General features: G+C 51.4%; 1 protein-coding gene across 1 annotated transcript in view; it reads left to right on the top strand.

Moving 5' to 3' along the window:
* Positions 1-16,220, top strand: part of MBOAT2 (membrane bound glycerophospholipid O-acyltransferase 2) — a gene marked incomplete at its 5' end in the record, with an annotated part of 90,387 nt that overhangs the window by 50,172 nt on the left and 23,995 nt on the right. Inside the window, 2 exon segments of the mRNA XM_014589781.2 lie at positions 8,198-8,253; positions 14,151-14,205. Of these exon segments, the coding sequence (XP_014445267.1) occupies positions 8,198-8,253; positions 14,151-14,205 (111 nt within the window).

The following is a 16,220-nucleotide window of genomic DNA, read 5'->3' on the forward strand; positions in this document are numbered from 1 at the left end:
GGTGCGTGTGTGCCCACAATCCTGAGAGGAGAGTGCGGAGAAGGTGGATTGCAGCGCGGCCATCCCCCTGGCGGGTGATTTCTCTCTCCCTCTCTGTCTCTTTGTTCCTATTGGAAAAGCAAAACAAAACAAAAAAAAGAAAGAAAGAAGAGAGAGAGAAAAAAGCCAGAGAGTGTACATCGTTGCCTGAGAGAAACAGGCAGACAGAGAGGGGAGATAGTCCTCAGTTTCTGCACCCTGTCAGGAATTTGGGCAGCTCCCTGGAATCCTCTGGATCCGCTTGGTGGGTGGACGTGGGTAGAGTGAGCCTGCTCATCACTGCTGTTCACATCCTGTTGGCAACGACTAGTCCCATGACCACCTAGAGTCGGGGACGATTCACACTGGTGGCGTAATGAGGGCCAGCCTCTGGTGACCAATAGCATACCATGCTGTGGGGCTGGAAGCCATCTGCTGACCATGGTTTGAATCCCCTTTCTGCGTGGCCTGAAATCGTGCCAGGGGTGAGCGTGTGCTCCTAAGGTTTGGGCTACCTAGAGGGCCCAAGGAAGGGGATCATGTGGTTGCTGAGCCCCATGGAGGGTCTTCTCCCTCTCTCAGTGTGCATACACTCTAGCCCGAATGTGTTTTCTAAATTTTATTGATTATTTTTCTTATTTTCTTTTTAATTTTTCTGTAGGACATGTGCTCACCTGAGAGAGAGGGACGGAGGGAGGGAGGGAGGGAGGGAGGGGGAGAGAGAGAGAGAACTAGGAAACTACCAGGTGCAGGACTCGAGTTGTGATCGGTCATGTGGGACTTCAGTGACTTAACCACCAGCCACCTGCTGGCCCTTCTAGCATGAATTTTTTAAAAAGGGCCGGCAGGTGGGGTGGTGGTTAAGGTGCTGGAGTCCCACATGGCGGGTGGTGTGGTGGGTAAGGCAGTGGAGTCCCACATGGTGGATGATGTGATGGATAAGGTGCTGGAGTCCTTCATGGCTGACCACAGTTCGAGTCCCAGACCCAGCCCTTGAAGACTACACTGGACGCAAGTACACGCATGCCCAAAACCCCAAGAGGAGAATGGAGGAGAGGGGATTGCTTTGTGGCCATGCCATCAGGAGGGGGGTGATGTCTCACTTGCCCTCTCTGTCTTTCTTTAGCAAGTTCATGCTCCGCATGACAAGAAAAAAAGCATAATGCATGTTTAAAGAACAGCAGTGTAGGATGTGGCTATAAGAGTATTGTTACGAAGTTTCTATTTAGATATTTAAATGTAGTGTGAAATGTGTAAGTGTGTGGAAGAAAAGTAGCATGGTGTTTTTAAGATAGTCGACTGGTTACATGGCTCCTCAAGTCCCCTTTTCACTTGTGAGGAGGAAACGTGGACCATGATTGGTGAACTGAGGAAGGCCACTCCCGGTCACTGCAGGACCCTGTCTTGGCAGACTGGACTGAAGGGCTCCTTCTCTATTGAAGTGGCAGAGATGAGAAAAGGTCAGCTGAAGGCAGACCCGCCTGTGAGGAAGTGTGCCGGCACCAGGAGCCCTCGAGTGTCCGGTAGCACGTGGACAGGCGTCCTGGCTCAGTCCCGAGTCGCGTAATTATCACAGCTCTTCGAGGTGCTGGAGGCCGGAGCACAGCACAGCCCGGTGACTCCTCTGAGCAGACCTGCCCCAGCTCTGCAGCTGGAAAACAGAAGTGGAGCCCGGGCGCCTGCTGAAAGCCAATGTGAAATCTCACGTGTGGGACAGTTACATTTGCACAAGGTGTGCAAAACGAATATTGTGTGTGAATGTACATGTGGGGGGATATACATATATACACACACACTGTGTAGAAGGTACGTTTAAAATGTGAATTAGATATAAGGGGCTTGCCTGTTAATAAGAGGGACTCGCCTCTGGATGAAGGTTTGTGTCTGCAGAAAGGTTGAGAAGTCACTGAAGTTGTTAGTGTTTACATTAGGCTCAGAAAATGGATATAGGGACCAGCAGTTAGCGTAATGGCTGTGTCGCTGGACTCCCATGTAGTTAAATGCAGTTCAAGTCCTGGACCCGGCTGTTTAAACTCACGCCAGGCACATGTGCGTGCATGCCCAAGATCCCGAGAGGAGAATGGAGGAGAAGGGATTGTGGCGTGGCCATTCCCCTGGGAGGTGATTTCTCGCTTTCTATCTCTCTGTCTCTCTCTGTCTGGCGAGCGCACATGCCCTATAGCAAAAACCTCTCCAAAAAATAAAAAAAAAGAAAATGGATATAGAAGGAGTATAAAGCAGTAAAATAACTGTCCTTTATGTCAGCAGTGGCCAGTTGCAAAATATAGCAGAGAAAGGACCCAAGTTTCAGAAGCAGTAAAAACTAGAAATACGTGGGAAAAGAAATGTGCGTGACGTCTGTGTAGAAAACTGTAAGCCATAGAAGAGGAGATGGAGAAAGAGCCTGCTTCTCTGGGTACTGAGATTCAGAACTGGGGCCAGCTGGTGGCGTGGTGCTTAAGGTGGCTGGATCCCACATGGCTGACTTCAAGTCCTTGGCCCAGCGGCTGGAAAACACACCCGACACGCGGGCATGCATGCTCAAAGTCTGGACAGGAGAATTGCAGGAGGAGGGATTGTTTTGTGACCCCCAAGGGGGTTCATTCGTTCTCTCACTCTCCAGTGAGCACGCATAGCTCTTATAACAATACCAGCACCAGACTGAGCACTGTAAAGATGCAAATCCCATCAGTGTGACGTAATTACGTAATTTAGCAGCGTAATGTAGTTAGGTTGGAATTTCGAGGGAAATTATATAAATTCAGAAATTTCTTTGGAAGAATAAATCTTAAGAATAGTGAGTTCAGTGTAGAAATATTCTATACTGTCTGTAAAGGAGAAGTTACTAAAATATTACGAAACAGGGACCAGCAGTTAGCGTAATGGCTATGTCACTGGACTCCCACGTAGTCGACTACGGTTCGCGTCCTGGACCCGGTGGCTTAAAACTCACACTGGGCACGTGTGCGTGCGTGTCCAAGATCCTGAGAGGAGAATGGAGGAGAAGGGATTGCGGTGTGGCCATCCCCCCTGGGGGGTGATTTCTCGCTTTCTGTCTCTGTCTCTCTGTCTGATGAGCGCACGCGCCCTGTGGCAAAAATCTCTTAAAAAAAAAAATTACGAAACAGGCCAGCCAGCAGGAGGGGTAGAAGTTAAGGCAGCTGGATCCCCTATGACTGACTTTGTTTCAAGTTCCAAACCTGGTGGCTTAAAAAAACATGCTGAATGGGGCTGGCAGGTGGTACGGTGGTTAAGGCACTGGACTCCCACATGGCTGATGGTTCAAGTCCTAGACCTGGAGGCTTGAAAATCACACCCGGCACGTGTGCATGCATGCCCCAGATCCCAGGAACAGGATGGAGGAGAAGGGATTGAGACGTGGCCATCCCCTCTGGGGTGTGAGTTCTCATTTTCTCTTCCTTCCCCCCGCCCTCTCTCTCCCCAGCAGGACAGTCACCCTGTAGCATGCTGTAAACAAATAGTGGCCTGATGTAAGGGCAGGCACACCAGGGAAGCCAGGAGGGAGGGCGTGGGGACAGACCCTTGGATCTGAGGACTAGTACAGAGTGGCCACGGAGGGGAGAGCGGGTGTGGTTCTTCCGTAGCTGCAGTGGGACATTTGGGCAGAGGGAAGAAGGCCGGTTCTCGCCCCACAGGTGGGTAATCAAGTTGTGGCTGGAAGCTAGACCAGAGTGTGCCGGAGGGTGATGAGTTCTGGTTGGCACACGCCAGCACGTGTGGTGAAGGCATGGCTGACAGCAGCCTCTGAAAGTGTGTGACAGTTTCCCACGCTGATCGAGGAGACAGCTTGGGGTTAGCCGGGGAGTACCGGGTGGACGCTCAGGAAATGTCTCCTGGCTGCCAGGCCTGGAGCCAGGGCTTGCTGCGGACTGCGGGGCACATGCCCGGAGCTTAGAGGCTGAGTGAGGTGCGGTTGTGATGGGGGTGTGTTGAGAAACGTGTCACGAGGCCACTTCCTCACTGCGATCACCACACTGTGCTCGAGTCACACGAGTGTGTGCTCCTTACGGGCCACGCGGCGACGCGGCCCACGCTGCCAGCGTTCTGTGTGCCCCTGGCTGTACCTCTGTAGGGGACAGTCCTTTCCAGCTTCAGAGGTCTCAAAGCTGCAGGTGGACTGTCATTTTCAGAACGCTCTCCAGGTCCAGGGTCCAAGCATAGACTTCTGCTCCTCGCCTTGCACTGTCTCCGAAGGCCCCCATTGCCCTCCAGTCCCCCCGCGGGTGCCCCGGGACTGGCTATAACGGCTGCGGGGAAGCCCCAGCCCGGGAGACCCCCCAGCCGCAGGCCGTCCATGCCGCTCTCCCAGCTCGCTCTCCCAGCTCGGCCTGCAGGGGTGGCTCCCAGCCCTTGACCTACATTTGTCCCCGGAAGCGCTCTGGCCAGCTGCCTGCTGCTGACGGGCTCGCTGCCTAGCGCCAGCCGACCCGCCTGTCTGTGTCCCTCGTGTCTGTCCCCACCTTCTCCGGGCCTCCCCCAGGCCACGTGTGTTCAGGGAAGTGTGGGATTGTGGGATGGTGTCTGTCAGGCACGTGAGCTGCTTTCCCAGGGCTGGAAAGTGGGTGGTGGCCCTGCCGCCCTCCCCCAGGGCCCCGTGTGGCCTTCCGGCCTGTCGCGCCCACGTCCCTCCCAGGTCTGTCTTCCTCAGGGCTTTTGCTCATCCTGGTCTCTGCTCAGAGCCGCCCTCCCCCTGTGCCTGGCATCCAGGCCCCTTCCTCGCGGCCCAGAGCAAGTGGCCGACCAACTGACCTACCTCCTCCCCCTTTCCCTCCCTACCACGATAAAGACAAACAGGCCACCCAACGGGGCCACCCTGGGATGGTCCCCAAGCCTTCCAGCCAGCCGGGGTCACCCGTGTGTATACCTGGCATGTTAAGCCCTCCCAGGATCTGAATCCTGACTCTCAGCTCTCTGTGAAGTCCTCTTCCGACTCCTAACACCTCAGTGACCTGCTTGCCCGATCGTCTCCTGCTGGGAGCCGGCTTCTGCAGGAAGGGTGCTTTTGGTCCAGTCCCCCCAGTGCCGTCCGCGACTCCTGGAGCCGTGTCTGGGGGAGGGACTAGCTCTCCCCGACGTCTACGGTGTCTCAGGTACCACGCAGGCATTGTGACACTGCTGTGTGATTTAACGCACACGGTGACATTGTTGTCTCATTTTATAGATAAAAACTTTGTGGAAAAGGCGGAATCCCTGCCCACTGCCCACAGTAGACCGGCAGTGGAGTCAGTTCCGATGTCTGACCCTGGCCTTGTCTGTCCCCGTGACCCCGCCCCGCGCCATCTGCGTCCCCTCCTCCCTGGGAAAACAGGGTCCTCTGATGCTCAAGAAGGTGTGTCAGACCTCCCTGGGGCCTGAAAGCAACCGGATGTTGGAACGCCACTAGCCGCAGAGTCGGCAGACCGTGATGAGTGCCAACCCAGGCACCGCGAGATGGCCAGGAGCCCCTTGCAGCGCCCCGAGACAGGTGTCTGTGAACTAAGCGTGCTGGGAAGGACCCCGCTGCAGGAGTGCTGCCGCCCTCAGGTGCTTCCTCTGTGCAGGAGGGTCTGCTTGGCGGATGGAGCGAGGTGGGGCCTGCCCCTCCTGGCCTCGCGGGCCCTGCGAGGGAGGAGCGTGCCCGTGACCCCTGCATTTGCTCTTCTGAGCTCTCTCCAGCCTGCTCATCCCGTGCCGAACTCTCCCTGCCATCCTTTTTTATTTCCGTTGATGCCATGGGCCTTCATCCCCCCGGTCTGTCTTTCTGTCCTGACACGTCATCTCTCTGGGGACAGGGCGGATGGAGGTAGGAACCTGCTACCCGTCTAACCAAAGGGGATGCACGCAGGCTGTGACCAACAGTAAAAGCCCAGAGGAGGTGTCCTTGTCAGGCAGGCCAGGTACTGGGGTGCCAAGGTCAACAAGCCTCGCTCCTGCCACCAAGGGGCTAGTGGCTTTGTTGGTGACAGAAAATAAAACACAATCGCTCACAATTGCGTCTGCGTGCAGAGGCCACGTGCTTTCAAGCACAGATGAGTGGCAGGCTGGGAGGTGGGGGCCGCCTGGGGAGGGGTGTGGCTGCCCGGGGAGGTATGCCGGTCTTGACCCAGCTGAGAGGGCTGGGCTCCTGGTGTTCCAGAAACCCCGCTGTAGCTCACGTCTGCCAGGTTCTCTGCCTGACCTGGAGGCGCGGCGTGAGCACTGACAGGGAAGACTTGTTCAGCCCGCCGCCGTGGTCCGATACATAAAACACACGAGTGTGAGAAGTCCGAGGTGAAGACCGCGTGGCCGGGCGCATCGTGAGATGGAGTTGTCCAGCGGCCTCGGCCCTCCTGGTTCCTGGGAGGGGTCCAGGCACTGGGGTGGGGGTGGGGCAAACATTCCCAACCCCGTGTCCTCTGCTCCTGATGGCCTGGAGCTGCAGGAGGGCACAGGGGCTCCACGAGGGCATGCATACCAAAAGCTCGTGTAGGTGTCTTGAACGTGTATGTACCTAACAGCTCAGTGTGTCACTGAGGTGTCGTTTCACTAAGGACTTTGTCCGTTTTCGTTTTTTTTTTTTTTTTAATGACTTGGGAATTTGGGAATTAGAATTTAGAAACTGTAGGGGATTAGAGAGTTAGGCAGGGAGAGGAAGTGATTTTTTTCCCCCAGGAGAAGGGAAGTTACAGGGCATTTTCATAATCCCCAAGGGCAAGGAGGGTCTCTGCGGAGCAGGAGCAGCAGCCAGGTGTTCGGAGCCCATGGGGAGAAGGCTGCTGAGGGCTGGTTTCCCGAGGGCCAGTGGTGTGAGTGGAAGAGTTGAGGAGAATCTCCCAGAAGCACTTAGCACTGAAGAGCAATGTCATCTTTCGGTTCTCTGCGGCCTTGCCTGTTAGGTGAGGACAAGGAGCTTGACGTTCCCAAGGGCCTCCATCTGTGGATCCCACCAGAAGTGGGTTTAAAACACACCCTTGCTGCGCCGTGCCAACACCTGAGCACACTCTGTTTTTCTTGATGGGTTTAAAGACACCGATGTTCTGTCAAAGTCAGCAGTGGGCACTGCTGCTCCTCGTCAGGCTGAGGCCACGTGGGTGTCCCAGGTTCAATTCCCAGCCCACCTAAAAGCCGGGTATGGTAGTGTCTACTCAGTCTCAGCTGCTCAAGGCTGAAGCAGGAGGACAGTGACAAAGTGGGACCCAGAGTGAGTGCACGTGTGCACGCGTTTGTGTACAAATGCCATGACTTCTGTGCTGTAGGTGGCTATCCTCTGGGTCTTGCAGCCCTAGGTGCCAGCTCTAGGGTAGGGAGATGGAAGTCTCTCCTGTTTCCTTTATTTTCTTTTATTCCCCGCCTCTCACATTTCTCACCCAGACATTTCATTGTCTGCTCACCCCCCTTTCCCCGGGCTGCTCACTTTTCTCCTTTGCATTCAGGAGCCCAAGCAGCTCGGTGTCCAGGAGTCCTAAGTCGGAGTCAGTAGTCCGGCCCAGTCCGCTGCCTGCAGCCTTCTAACCCCAGACCTCGTTGCTGATGCATAAAATAAGAGGTTGTACTAGATGGTTGGCTCACAGAAAATGCATTTTAGGGATAGATAGTGTTTTTTTTGCTTTATTTTTTGTTTTATTTTGTCTTGCTTTGTTTTTTTTTTGTTTTTTTTTTTGCTTTATTTTTTGTTTTATTTTTTGTTTTGTTTTGTCTTGCTTTGTTTTTTTGTTTTTGCATTTTAAAGCAGGGGAGGAGACCCACATTCTCTATCTCCCAGACTTCCCCAAACACATAACCCTCAGTTCTCTCTGTGAAATCCCTTGGAGGTCTTTTTTTGTTACAAATTTCAGGCTTGAAGAGGACCAGCAGGTGATGTGGTGGTTAAAGTGCTGGACTCCCAGTTGGCCAACTCTAGTTCAAGTCCCAGACCTGGCAGCCAGAGAAACATGGCAGGAGTGTGTGTGTGTGCGCCTACAGTCCCAAGAGAAGAATGGAGAAGGGATTGTGGTGTGACCATCCCCTTGGGGGGTGATTTCTCTCTTTCCTCCTCTTTGTTTCTCTCCTCTCTGGTGAGGGCACACGCTCTATGGCTAAAACCTAAAACCTAAAATAAAGAAAGAAACTTGTTAAGTCATATAAGCAGAATAAACTCTCATACATCTTAAGAATTGTTTTATCTTTCTTCTTTTAAAATATGTTTTTTATCTTGTCACAGCCCAATGATGATCATTACCCAGAAGATCACTAGTTTGGCTTACGAAATTCACGATGGTAAGAATTTTGAAATTAATTTTCATCACTGAGAAAAAAAATCTTATTCAAATAACCTTTGCCTGAGGTAGTTTTTATCGTAACTTTCTGCTCTTGAGTAACGAAAGAGATGGAGGTAAGACAGGGAAAGCTATTTAAGTCTACTTAGGGTTATTAAAGGGTACTTGTTTTCCTTCAGTGTTTTGTGTTAATTTTTAGTTCAACTCACTGACAAAACTATAATAGTGTGATTCAGTCAAATGACACACGTTAGTGGCAGTTTAAAGTATAAAAGAAATGTTATTTGGTCTAAATAAAATTTTATTAATTTCCGCCTCTATGTTAAAATGATGTCCCCCCACCCCCTCTCCTTTGCACACACACACACACACACACACACACACACACACACTCTCACATGTAAGTTTAGTAAGCATCTGTGTGTTGTACGTCTTCAGTGGGTGGATGCCTGGCTGTAGGAGATGCCAGCCGTTGGGGCTTTGAGTCCTAAGCGGGAGGCTCTGGTTTCTTGACAGGTGGGTGGAGCATCTCTGTTAGAACAGCCCTTGTTCTTCATCTGGGACCTGGGAGGCTCCAAGGTGGGCCTTAGCCCGCTGTGGTCCACGACCCTGTGCCCACTCTCCAGCCAGGCTTTCCCCTCATTGCCAAAGGACCTGCCCTGGCAACACTGTGAAGAAAGCGGGTATTTTTCCTCTTCTCCCCTTTTGCTACTGAAAAGCTAGATTCACTACTTAGATATTGTAGGCGAGTGGAGGGTAACTGTTTTTGTAAAGTTTGTTTATTTCTTTTATGAGAAAAAGGGACAGACGGGCCCCCCGCCGGCTCTGTGTGTCCGGGTGCCCGGGCACTGAACTCGCAGCCTCCCCACGTGGCCCCAGCTTGCACAGGAGTCCTGCCGCCTGCACCACAGTGGCAGGCCAGGCTGCCCACTTTCAGAAGCTCCCGATACCGGTTTAGCCAAGTGCATGTTCGGCAGCAGCTCTGTTTCTGCCCTTCAGAAAGTCGGGGAGCCTCGCAGGGGGAAAGTGCCCTGCAGGAGGGAACGGGATGGTGTGACGAGCGTGGCTGGAGGGGACACAGGCCCAGATCCCTGCTCTGTGTCCTGCTGCCCCCACGTTCTTATTTATGAACATAGAACAGGATCCACGTGGGAGGGTGTTCTCTGTGGACCATGATGTGCAGGCAATGTCTCATAGTTCTCATATCCGGAAAATGAAGTGAATGGAACCTCCAGACCCGGGTGGTAGGCGGACTGTGGTCCTAAGACCCACACTGCCAAACGTGTGAGTAAAGGGCATAGTACCCGCGTGCTGACCCCACGACACTGTGTGATGACAGAGGCTTTGGGACTCGGGGAGGATATAGGAAAGACGTGGATCAGGGATGTAATTTTGTCCATCGGTCTAGAAGCATCTGATGACAGAATACATTCAACTCACAATTACAAGCACAACAAAACCCTATTTCGTGACCTTTTTTTTTTTTCTTTTTTTAATATTTTGCTGTAGGGTGCATGTGCACACCAGAGAGAGAGAGGGGGAAGTGAGAAATCCCCCCCCCCCCCAGGAGGATGGCCATGCTGCAGTCTCTTCTCCTCCAGCCTTCTTGTGGGATTTTGGCATGCACACATGTGTGGCTGGCATAATTTTCAAGCCACTGGGTCCGGGACTTGAACCATGCTGCAGACCATGTGGAATCCAGTGCCTTAACCTCTTTAATGGATTTGGTGGTAATTGTCCCTTTGCAGCTGTCGGGTTTGGGTTAGCTCGATAGCATGTGAAGGGACCCGCCCTTGCCCTTTGCAGTCTGACTGCGGGCTACGGGCACTGCGAGGCCTGCTGCACACCTCCCGCCTCTTTTGCCTTGGGGCTGGGTTGAGCCGTGTCTGGCCTGTGTTTCCTCAGCCCGACTTCCACAGGAGGGCTTTACTGTGTGGGAACCACCCCCAGTGACTCACAGGACTAGAGTACGGTTGTGTTGTGGCTAAGATCGATCACAGCGAGGAGAGTCCGAGGTGCCGGTAGAGGGCGGAGGGAGCTGGAGTGGCGTCCAGGAGAGACCGGCATATGTCTCCAGGAGTCTGTGTCCACAGAGTCACAGCACCTGACGCTCTGCAGCGAGTGGTGACACCACTGGTGAAGTGCTGTTGACCCGGGACGCTGCAGAGACTCGGCACCCAAGGCTGTCACTGCAGAGTGGTCACGTGGGCCCCGCTGCCTGGGCGTGCCCAGATTGCAGGCTCCCAAAGGAAACCAAGTGTCGAGTAAACCACGTTGTCAGCACTGTCCGGGCACTGGGAGCGGGCATGTCAGAGCAGTGACCGCCCACCAGCCATGCTCCAGACGCCGGCTCACGAGGAACCTTCCTGAGGGTGGCTGCCGTGGGCCTACGTCGGCTTTGTTCTCTGCACAGTCTCTTCGGCCTTGGCCATTCCTGGACAAAACCAAGTCAATTACATATCTATACTTGACGGGTAATTACATATCTATAATTGATGGAAAATTACATATCTATAACTGATGGAAAATTACATATCTATAACTGATAGATAATTACATATCTATAACTGATGGAAAATTACATATCTATAACTGATGGAAAATTACATATCTATAACTGATGGAAAATTACATATCTATAACTGATAGATAATTACATCTTTATACTTGATAGATAATAACATATCTATAACTGATAATTACATATCTATACTTGATGGATGATCACTTATCTATAACTGATGGATAATTACATATCTATAACTGATAGAAAATTAAATATCTATAACTGATAGATAACTACATATTTATACTTGATAGATAATTACATATTTATAACTGATAATTACATATTTATACTTGATAGATAATTACATATCTATAACTGATGGATGATCACATATCTATAACTGATAGATAATTACATATTTATATTTGATAGATAATTACATATCTATAACTGATAATTACATATCTATACTTGATGGATGATCACTTATCTATAACTGATGGATGATCACATATCTGTAACTGATGGAAAATTACATATCTATAACTAATGGATGACCACATATCTATAACTGATGGATGATTACATATCTATAACTGATAATTACATATCTATGCTTGATAGATAATTACATATCTATAACTGATGGATGATCACATATCTGTAACTGATGGATGATCACATATCTGTAACTGATGGAAAATTACATATCTATAACTGATGGATGATCACTTATCTATAACTGATGGATGATCACATATCTTTAAGTGATGGATGATCACATATCTTTAACTGATGGATGATCACCTATCTATAACTGATAGATAACTTCATATCTATAACTGAAAGGTAATTACATATCTGTAACTGATGGATAATTACATATCTATAACTGATAGGTATGTAGCCGTTGCTCGGCTGCCAGTGCCAGAGCAGCCTTCACACCTGAAGCTTCAGGAAGCCAGTGGTCTTCTGTCTCGGGAAGTTTCTAGGCCTGTCTCTTGAGACAGCTCGTTACCCTGATGTCAGAGAGCCTGCCTGCTGTCTGGCTTTGCACGGTGGACGTGAGGTTACTGACAGCTGAGGGTGGATGACCAGAACCGCCCGGGAGTGCTCAGTCACGAAGGCGGGCTACAGTCTGGCTTGCGAGGCGGCGTCGCTGGTTTTTTGCTAGCAGTGTCATTGATGCCACTCACAGCAGGAAAGCCTCAGGCTGGCTAGACCTTGTGCTTGACCCAGGAATTTGAAAGGTTTCTTTTCCCATCATACGTGCTGGACTGCATACTTTGTACTTACTTAGACTTCTAGCTTGAAAGAAAATGGCATCTTTCTTTCATCGATTTTTGGGAACTCAGAAGGAAGGCTGGACTTGTGCAGGTAGACTTTTTTTTTTTTTTAGATTTTTTGCCACAGGGTGTGTGTGCTCATGGGGAGACCAGGGGTAGAGGGAAATCACGCCCCAGGGGGATGCCACGCCCTGATCCCTTCTCTGTTCTCCTCTCAGGACTTTGGGCACACACACACATGCGCCGGCCGGCTTGGGATGCCATCAGGTCCTGGACTTAAACCAAGGAGTCAGCCATGTGGGATCCAGCGCCTTAACCACCATGCCACCTGCTGGCCGGTGCCTTTCTTAATGATTATTCATGGGAACACTGATATGTTAATTGGCTACTTGTATTACTTTTGTGATTTTTCTTTTCATGTTTTTCGCTTTTGTCTGTTTCACTGTTTTTTAATTGCTTTGGTTTTGGTTCAAGTATCTTAACACTATTGTATTTGCTGCAAATACCTTTTCTTTTTTTTTTTTTTTTTTGGAGAGATTTTCACTGTAGGGCGCGTGCGCTCGCCAGACAGACAGAGAGAGACATAGAGACAGAAAGCGAGAAATCACCCCCCAGGGGGGATGGTCACGCCGCAATCCCTTCTCCTCCATTCTCCTCTCGGGATCTTGGGCACGCACGCACACGCGCCCGGCGTGAGTTTTAAGCCACTGGGTCCAGGACACGAACTGCAGTCGACTACGTGGGAGTCCAGCGACATAGCCATTACGCTAACTGCTGGTTCCCTTTGCTGCAAATACCTTTTGAATGTGTTCAATTCATTAGACCCACTTTCATCTTTTTTTAAATAATTACTTTTTATTTTACTTTGACCTGAGAGAGACAGAGTAAGAAAGAGAGAGAGAGGGAAAATGAGAAAGCAAGCGACCAGGTTCAGGACTCGAACCACGGTTGGTTATAGGGGAGTCCAGTGCCCTTAACTCCCACGCCACCTGCCAGCCCTGTGTCTCTTTTATCTTAAATTGGATTTAGAGTATATTCCTAAAAACAAAACAAAACAAAAACATATGGGTCTTATAAGTTACTGTGTAATTATTGGGTCATCAGGAGAGTCATGACACATTTTTTGCATTAGAAAAACGCATCCTGACTTTTCTGACGACTTTGTGTAAGTTTTGTTCTCCAGTTCGATGGGCGGTAAGAAAATGATGAAGTGGTGTATTTGAGTTCTGTGTGGCTCACTGGAGTCAGAGGAGCAAGAAAGCATCCTGTGCCCTAGGTTCCCTTCCAGCCCTTGGTGCTGACGCATAGTCATCGAGCTCACCTAGTAAGAAGAAAATCCTAATGGCTGCTTCTGAAAAGTCATGTTTACTGTATTTTAAAAAGAATTATTTATGTAATTTTATTTATTATTTTAAATATTTGCTATAGGGCACATGTGCTCACCAGAAAGAGAAGGGGACGGGGAAGAGTGAGAAAGTAAGCCACCAGGTCCTGGACTTGACTCCCACACCTTAGCCGCTGTGCCACCTGTTGGTCCCATGCGTTTACTATTAGTGCATGGTGTAAAAAGTGCTCACATTCGGGTTTGGTTTTGTTTTAGATTTTTGCCACGGGACACATGCACTCAGACAGAGAGGGAAAGTAAGAAATCACCCCCCAAATGGATGGTCATGCCACAATCCCTTTTCCTCCACTCTCTTGGCATTTTGGGCATGCACACACATGTGCTCAGTGTTTCTCAAGCTGCCAGTTCTGGGACTTGAGTTGGCCATGTGGGATCCAGTGCCTTAACCACCACGCCACCTGCTGACCTGGGACTTTTTTTTTAACTAAATAATTTATTGTAGAGAGGAGTGAGATTAGTGTGGGAGACTTTTGTTCCCTGATAGAGTGTTATTTATCTTACACAGACCTGGGCAGATTGGATCACTTGATGGCTCTTTGACACAGTGAGTCCATGTTGCCATGGGGAAAGGAGCAAGCATTGTATCGCACTGAGACATAGCATGCATCTCAAGTGAGGAAACTGGTGGACGCGTGAATGGGGAAAGTGCCACTCGGGAAACATCAGAGTTGATAAAAGCACCTGTTTTTGTTTCTCAGGAATGTTCCGGAAGGATGAAGAACTGACTCCATCACAGAGGGGCTTAGCTGTAAGGTACGTGCCTCTGTGGTGTGTCCTGGCAGCGTCCGCGGTGTCGCTGTCTGGGGTGCAGTTTTCACATGGCTGAGGCTTCTGGAAGTACTCACTGCTTGGAAGCAAATCCTCCTCCCTCTGCACACCTCCCTGGCACCAGGGCTTGTCGGGCAGGGCCAGCATCCCATCGAAGGCTCCCGTGGCACCTTGACTGCATTACTGAACAGGGCACTCTGTGCACCACCAGGCTTCTGCCATATTGTTTTTTTCCTCTGTGAGGCTCTGAGTTCCTTGAAGACAGGAGGAGAGGGGAGGCCTCCCGTCTGCCATGTAGCAATGACTGGTAACAGCAGCTGCCGTCCGTAGACCTGAACTTGGCGGGTCCCAGGCTGGTGGGTAGTAAGTGAAAGTAGCACGTGGATGCCAGGTTCGGAAGTCGTGAAGAGCCGGGCAGGTGGTTCTTGTCGCTGTTCGAGGACCCATCCTGGACCAGGCTTCTTCACGTAGGTCCCAGTGAGCAGCCTCAGGGAGGCAGGCGGGCTTCTTGGCAGGGCCTGTCTGGTATAATTGCAGATCACATACTCAATTTACTTCAAGAAAAGCTCCCTGTGGGACACCTTGTTTCAAAATCTCGAGCTAATCAGTGCCTGAGGCTGGGATAATGAGCTCACATTGCTGTTCCTGGTCAGTAGATAGACCTATGCTAAATGCTCGCCTTTAACCCTGGGGAAATGTTCTTGAGGATCCTCTTACATTTTCCCCATTTAAAAAAAGCCCTATCTTGATATTCTCTATAGTCAATATTTATATTGGCTCGTTGGGAAAGTCATGACTCATCTTTGCAGAGGAAAATACACCGTCACTTTCCCAACCACCTAGTACATCGGTCAGTATTTACTTGAACAAATTGTCCTGATGGGAGGGTACCATGCTCTGCGTCCTGTGCAGTGTGAACTCCTGGTCCAGTGTGGTCAGCACATGCACAAGGCAGCAGCTCCGTCTCCTCGCAGAGCCGCCTGGCAGGCCCAGACCATGCCCAGCGTCACTCTCTGGCCACCTGAGCGGTGGCAGGGAGCCAAGGGGCTGAGCAGTCTTGCTGACCGTTACTCTAAAGTGGCAGACCTGAGGGTCGCCGAGAGTCCCACCATGTTCCCTTCATCCACCCGCCTCCTCGTTCTGACATGATGTGGCCAGCCCTGCCACCTCCCCGCACGCCTCTCCTGTGCACTCCCGCTGCAGGGCAGCATCTGGGCGCTGGGAAAAGAGGAAGCACCAGAACCCCCCACCAGCGCCCTCTGTGCCAGCTCCTCCCCACCCCAGCGCCCTCTGTGCCCGCCCCTCCCCTTTCTGTCCTGGTACCGAGGACGAGGCCCACAGTCGAAGGCCAGCTGTTCGCACATGTGGGCATAGTTCCTCCTGCTCGGCTCGGCTGCTTCAGCCACCCAGCCCCCTGCGCCAGTCCCTGACGCTCGCTCTCCATTCCCGTGTGCCCGTCCCCGCCAGCCCACGTGGAGAAAGCTGGTACCCCACTCCTTTATGCTTTATGGTGACACTCCCTGAAGGCTCTTGGCGCCTCCTCTCCCGCTGTGGTGGCCTCAGCCCTGCAGTCAGATTTCTGTCCCCTTCTGGGTCTGAAATCATCCTTTCAAGGCTGCCCTTGGGGACACGGTCTCGGCGCATGTCCCCGGCAGCCTCAGCGGGTTGCCCAGACTCTGCACAGTGCCAGTCCATGTGGCCACCGTCCCTGGGCTTCCTCCTCTCACCTCCCGGGACAGGGCGTTCTTTGCTTCCTCCCCTGGCTGGCGCTGGCTCCAGCTCCGGCTCCGGCTCCCTGCGAATGCTCAGCCTCTGCCTGACCACCTGGTGACTGACCCCCGGCTCAGCCCTGACTTCTCTGTTTCTCCAGGCCCTTGTGAGGTCTGCTGCTTCAGACACCATCTCTGTGTGGAAGTCTGCTCAATTCGCATTCCCATCCCAGCCTCCCTGAGCTGCAGCCTCCTGTGTCCAGCCACGTGAGAGTCTGCCCGGCAGTGACA

The sequence above is a fragment of the Tupaia chinensis genome, unplaced genomic scaffold (genome assembly GCF_000334495.1).
Source record: "Tupaia chinensis unplaced genomic scaffold, TupChi_1.0 Scaffold000045_1, whole genome shotgun sequence".
NCBI lineage: Eukaryota > Metazoa > Chordata > Mammalia > Scandentia > Tupaiidae > Tupaia > Tupaia belangeri.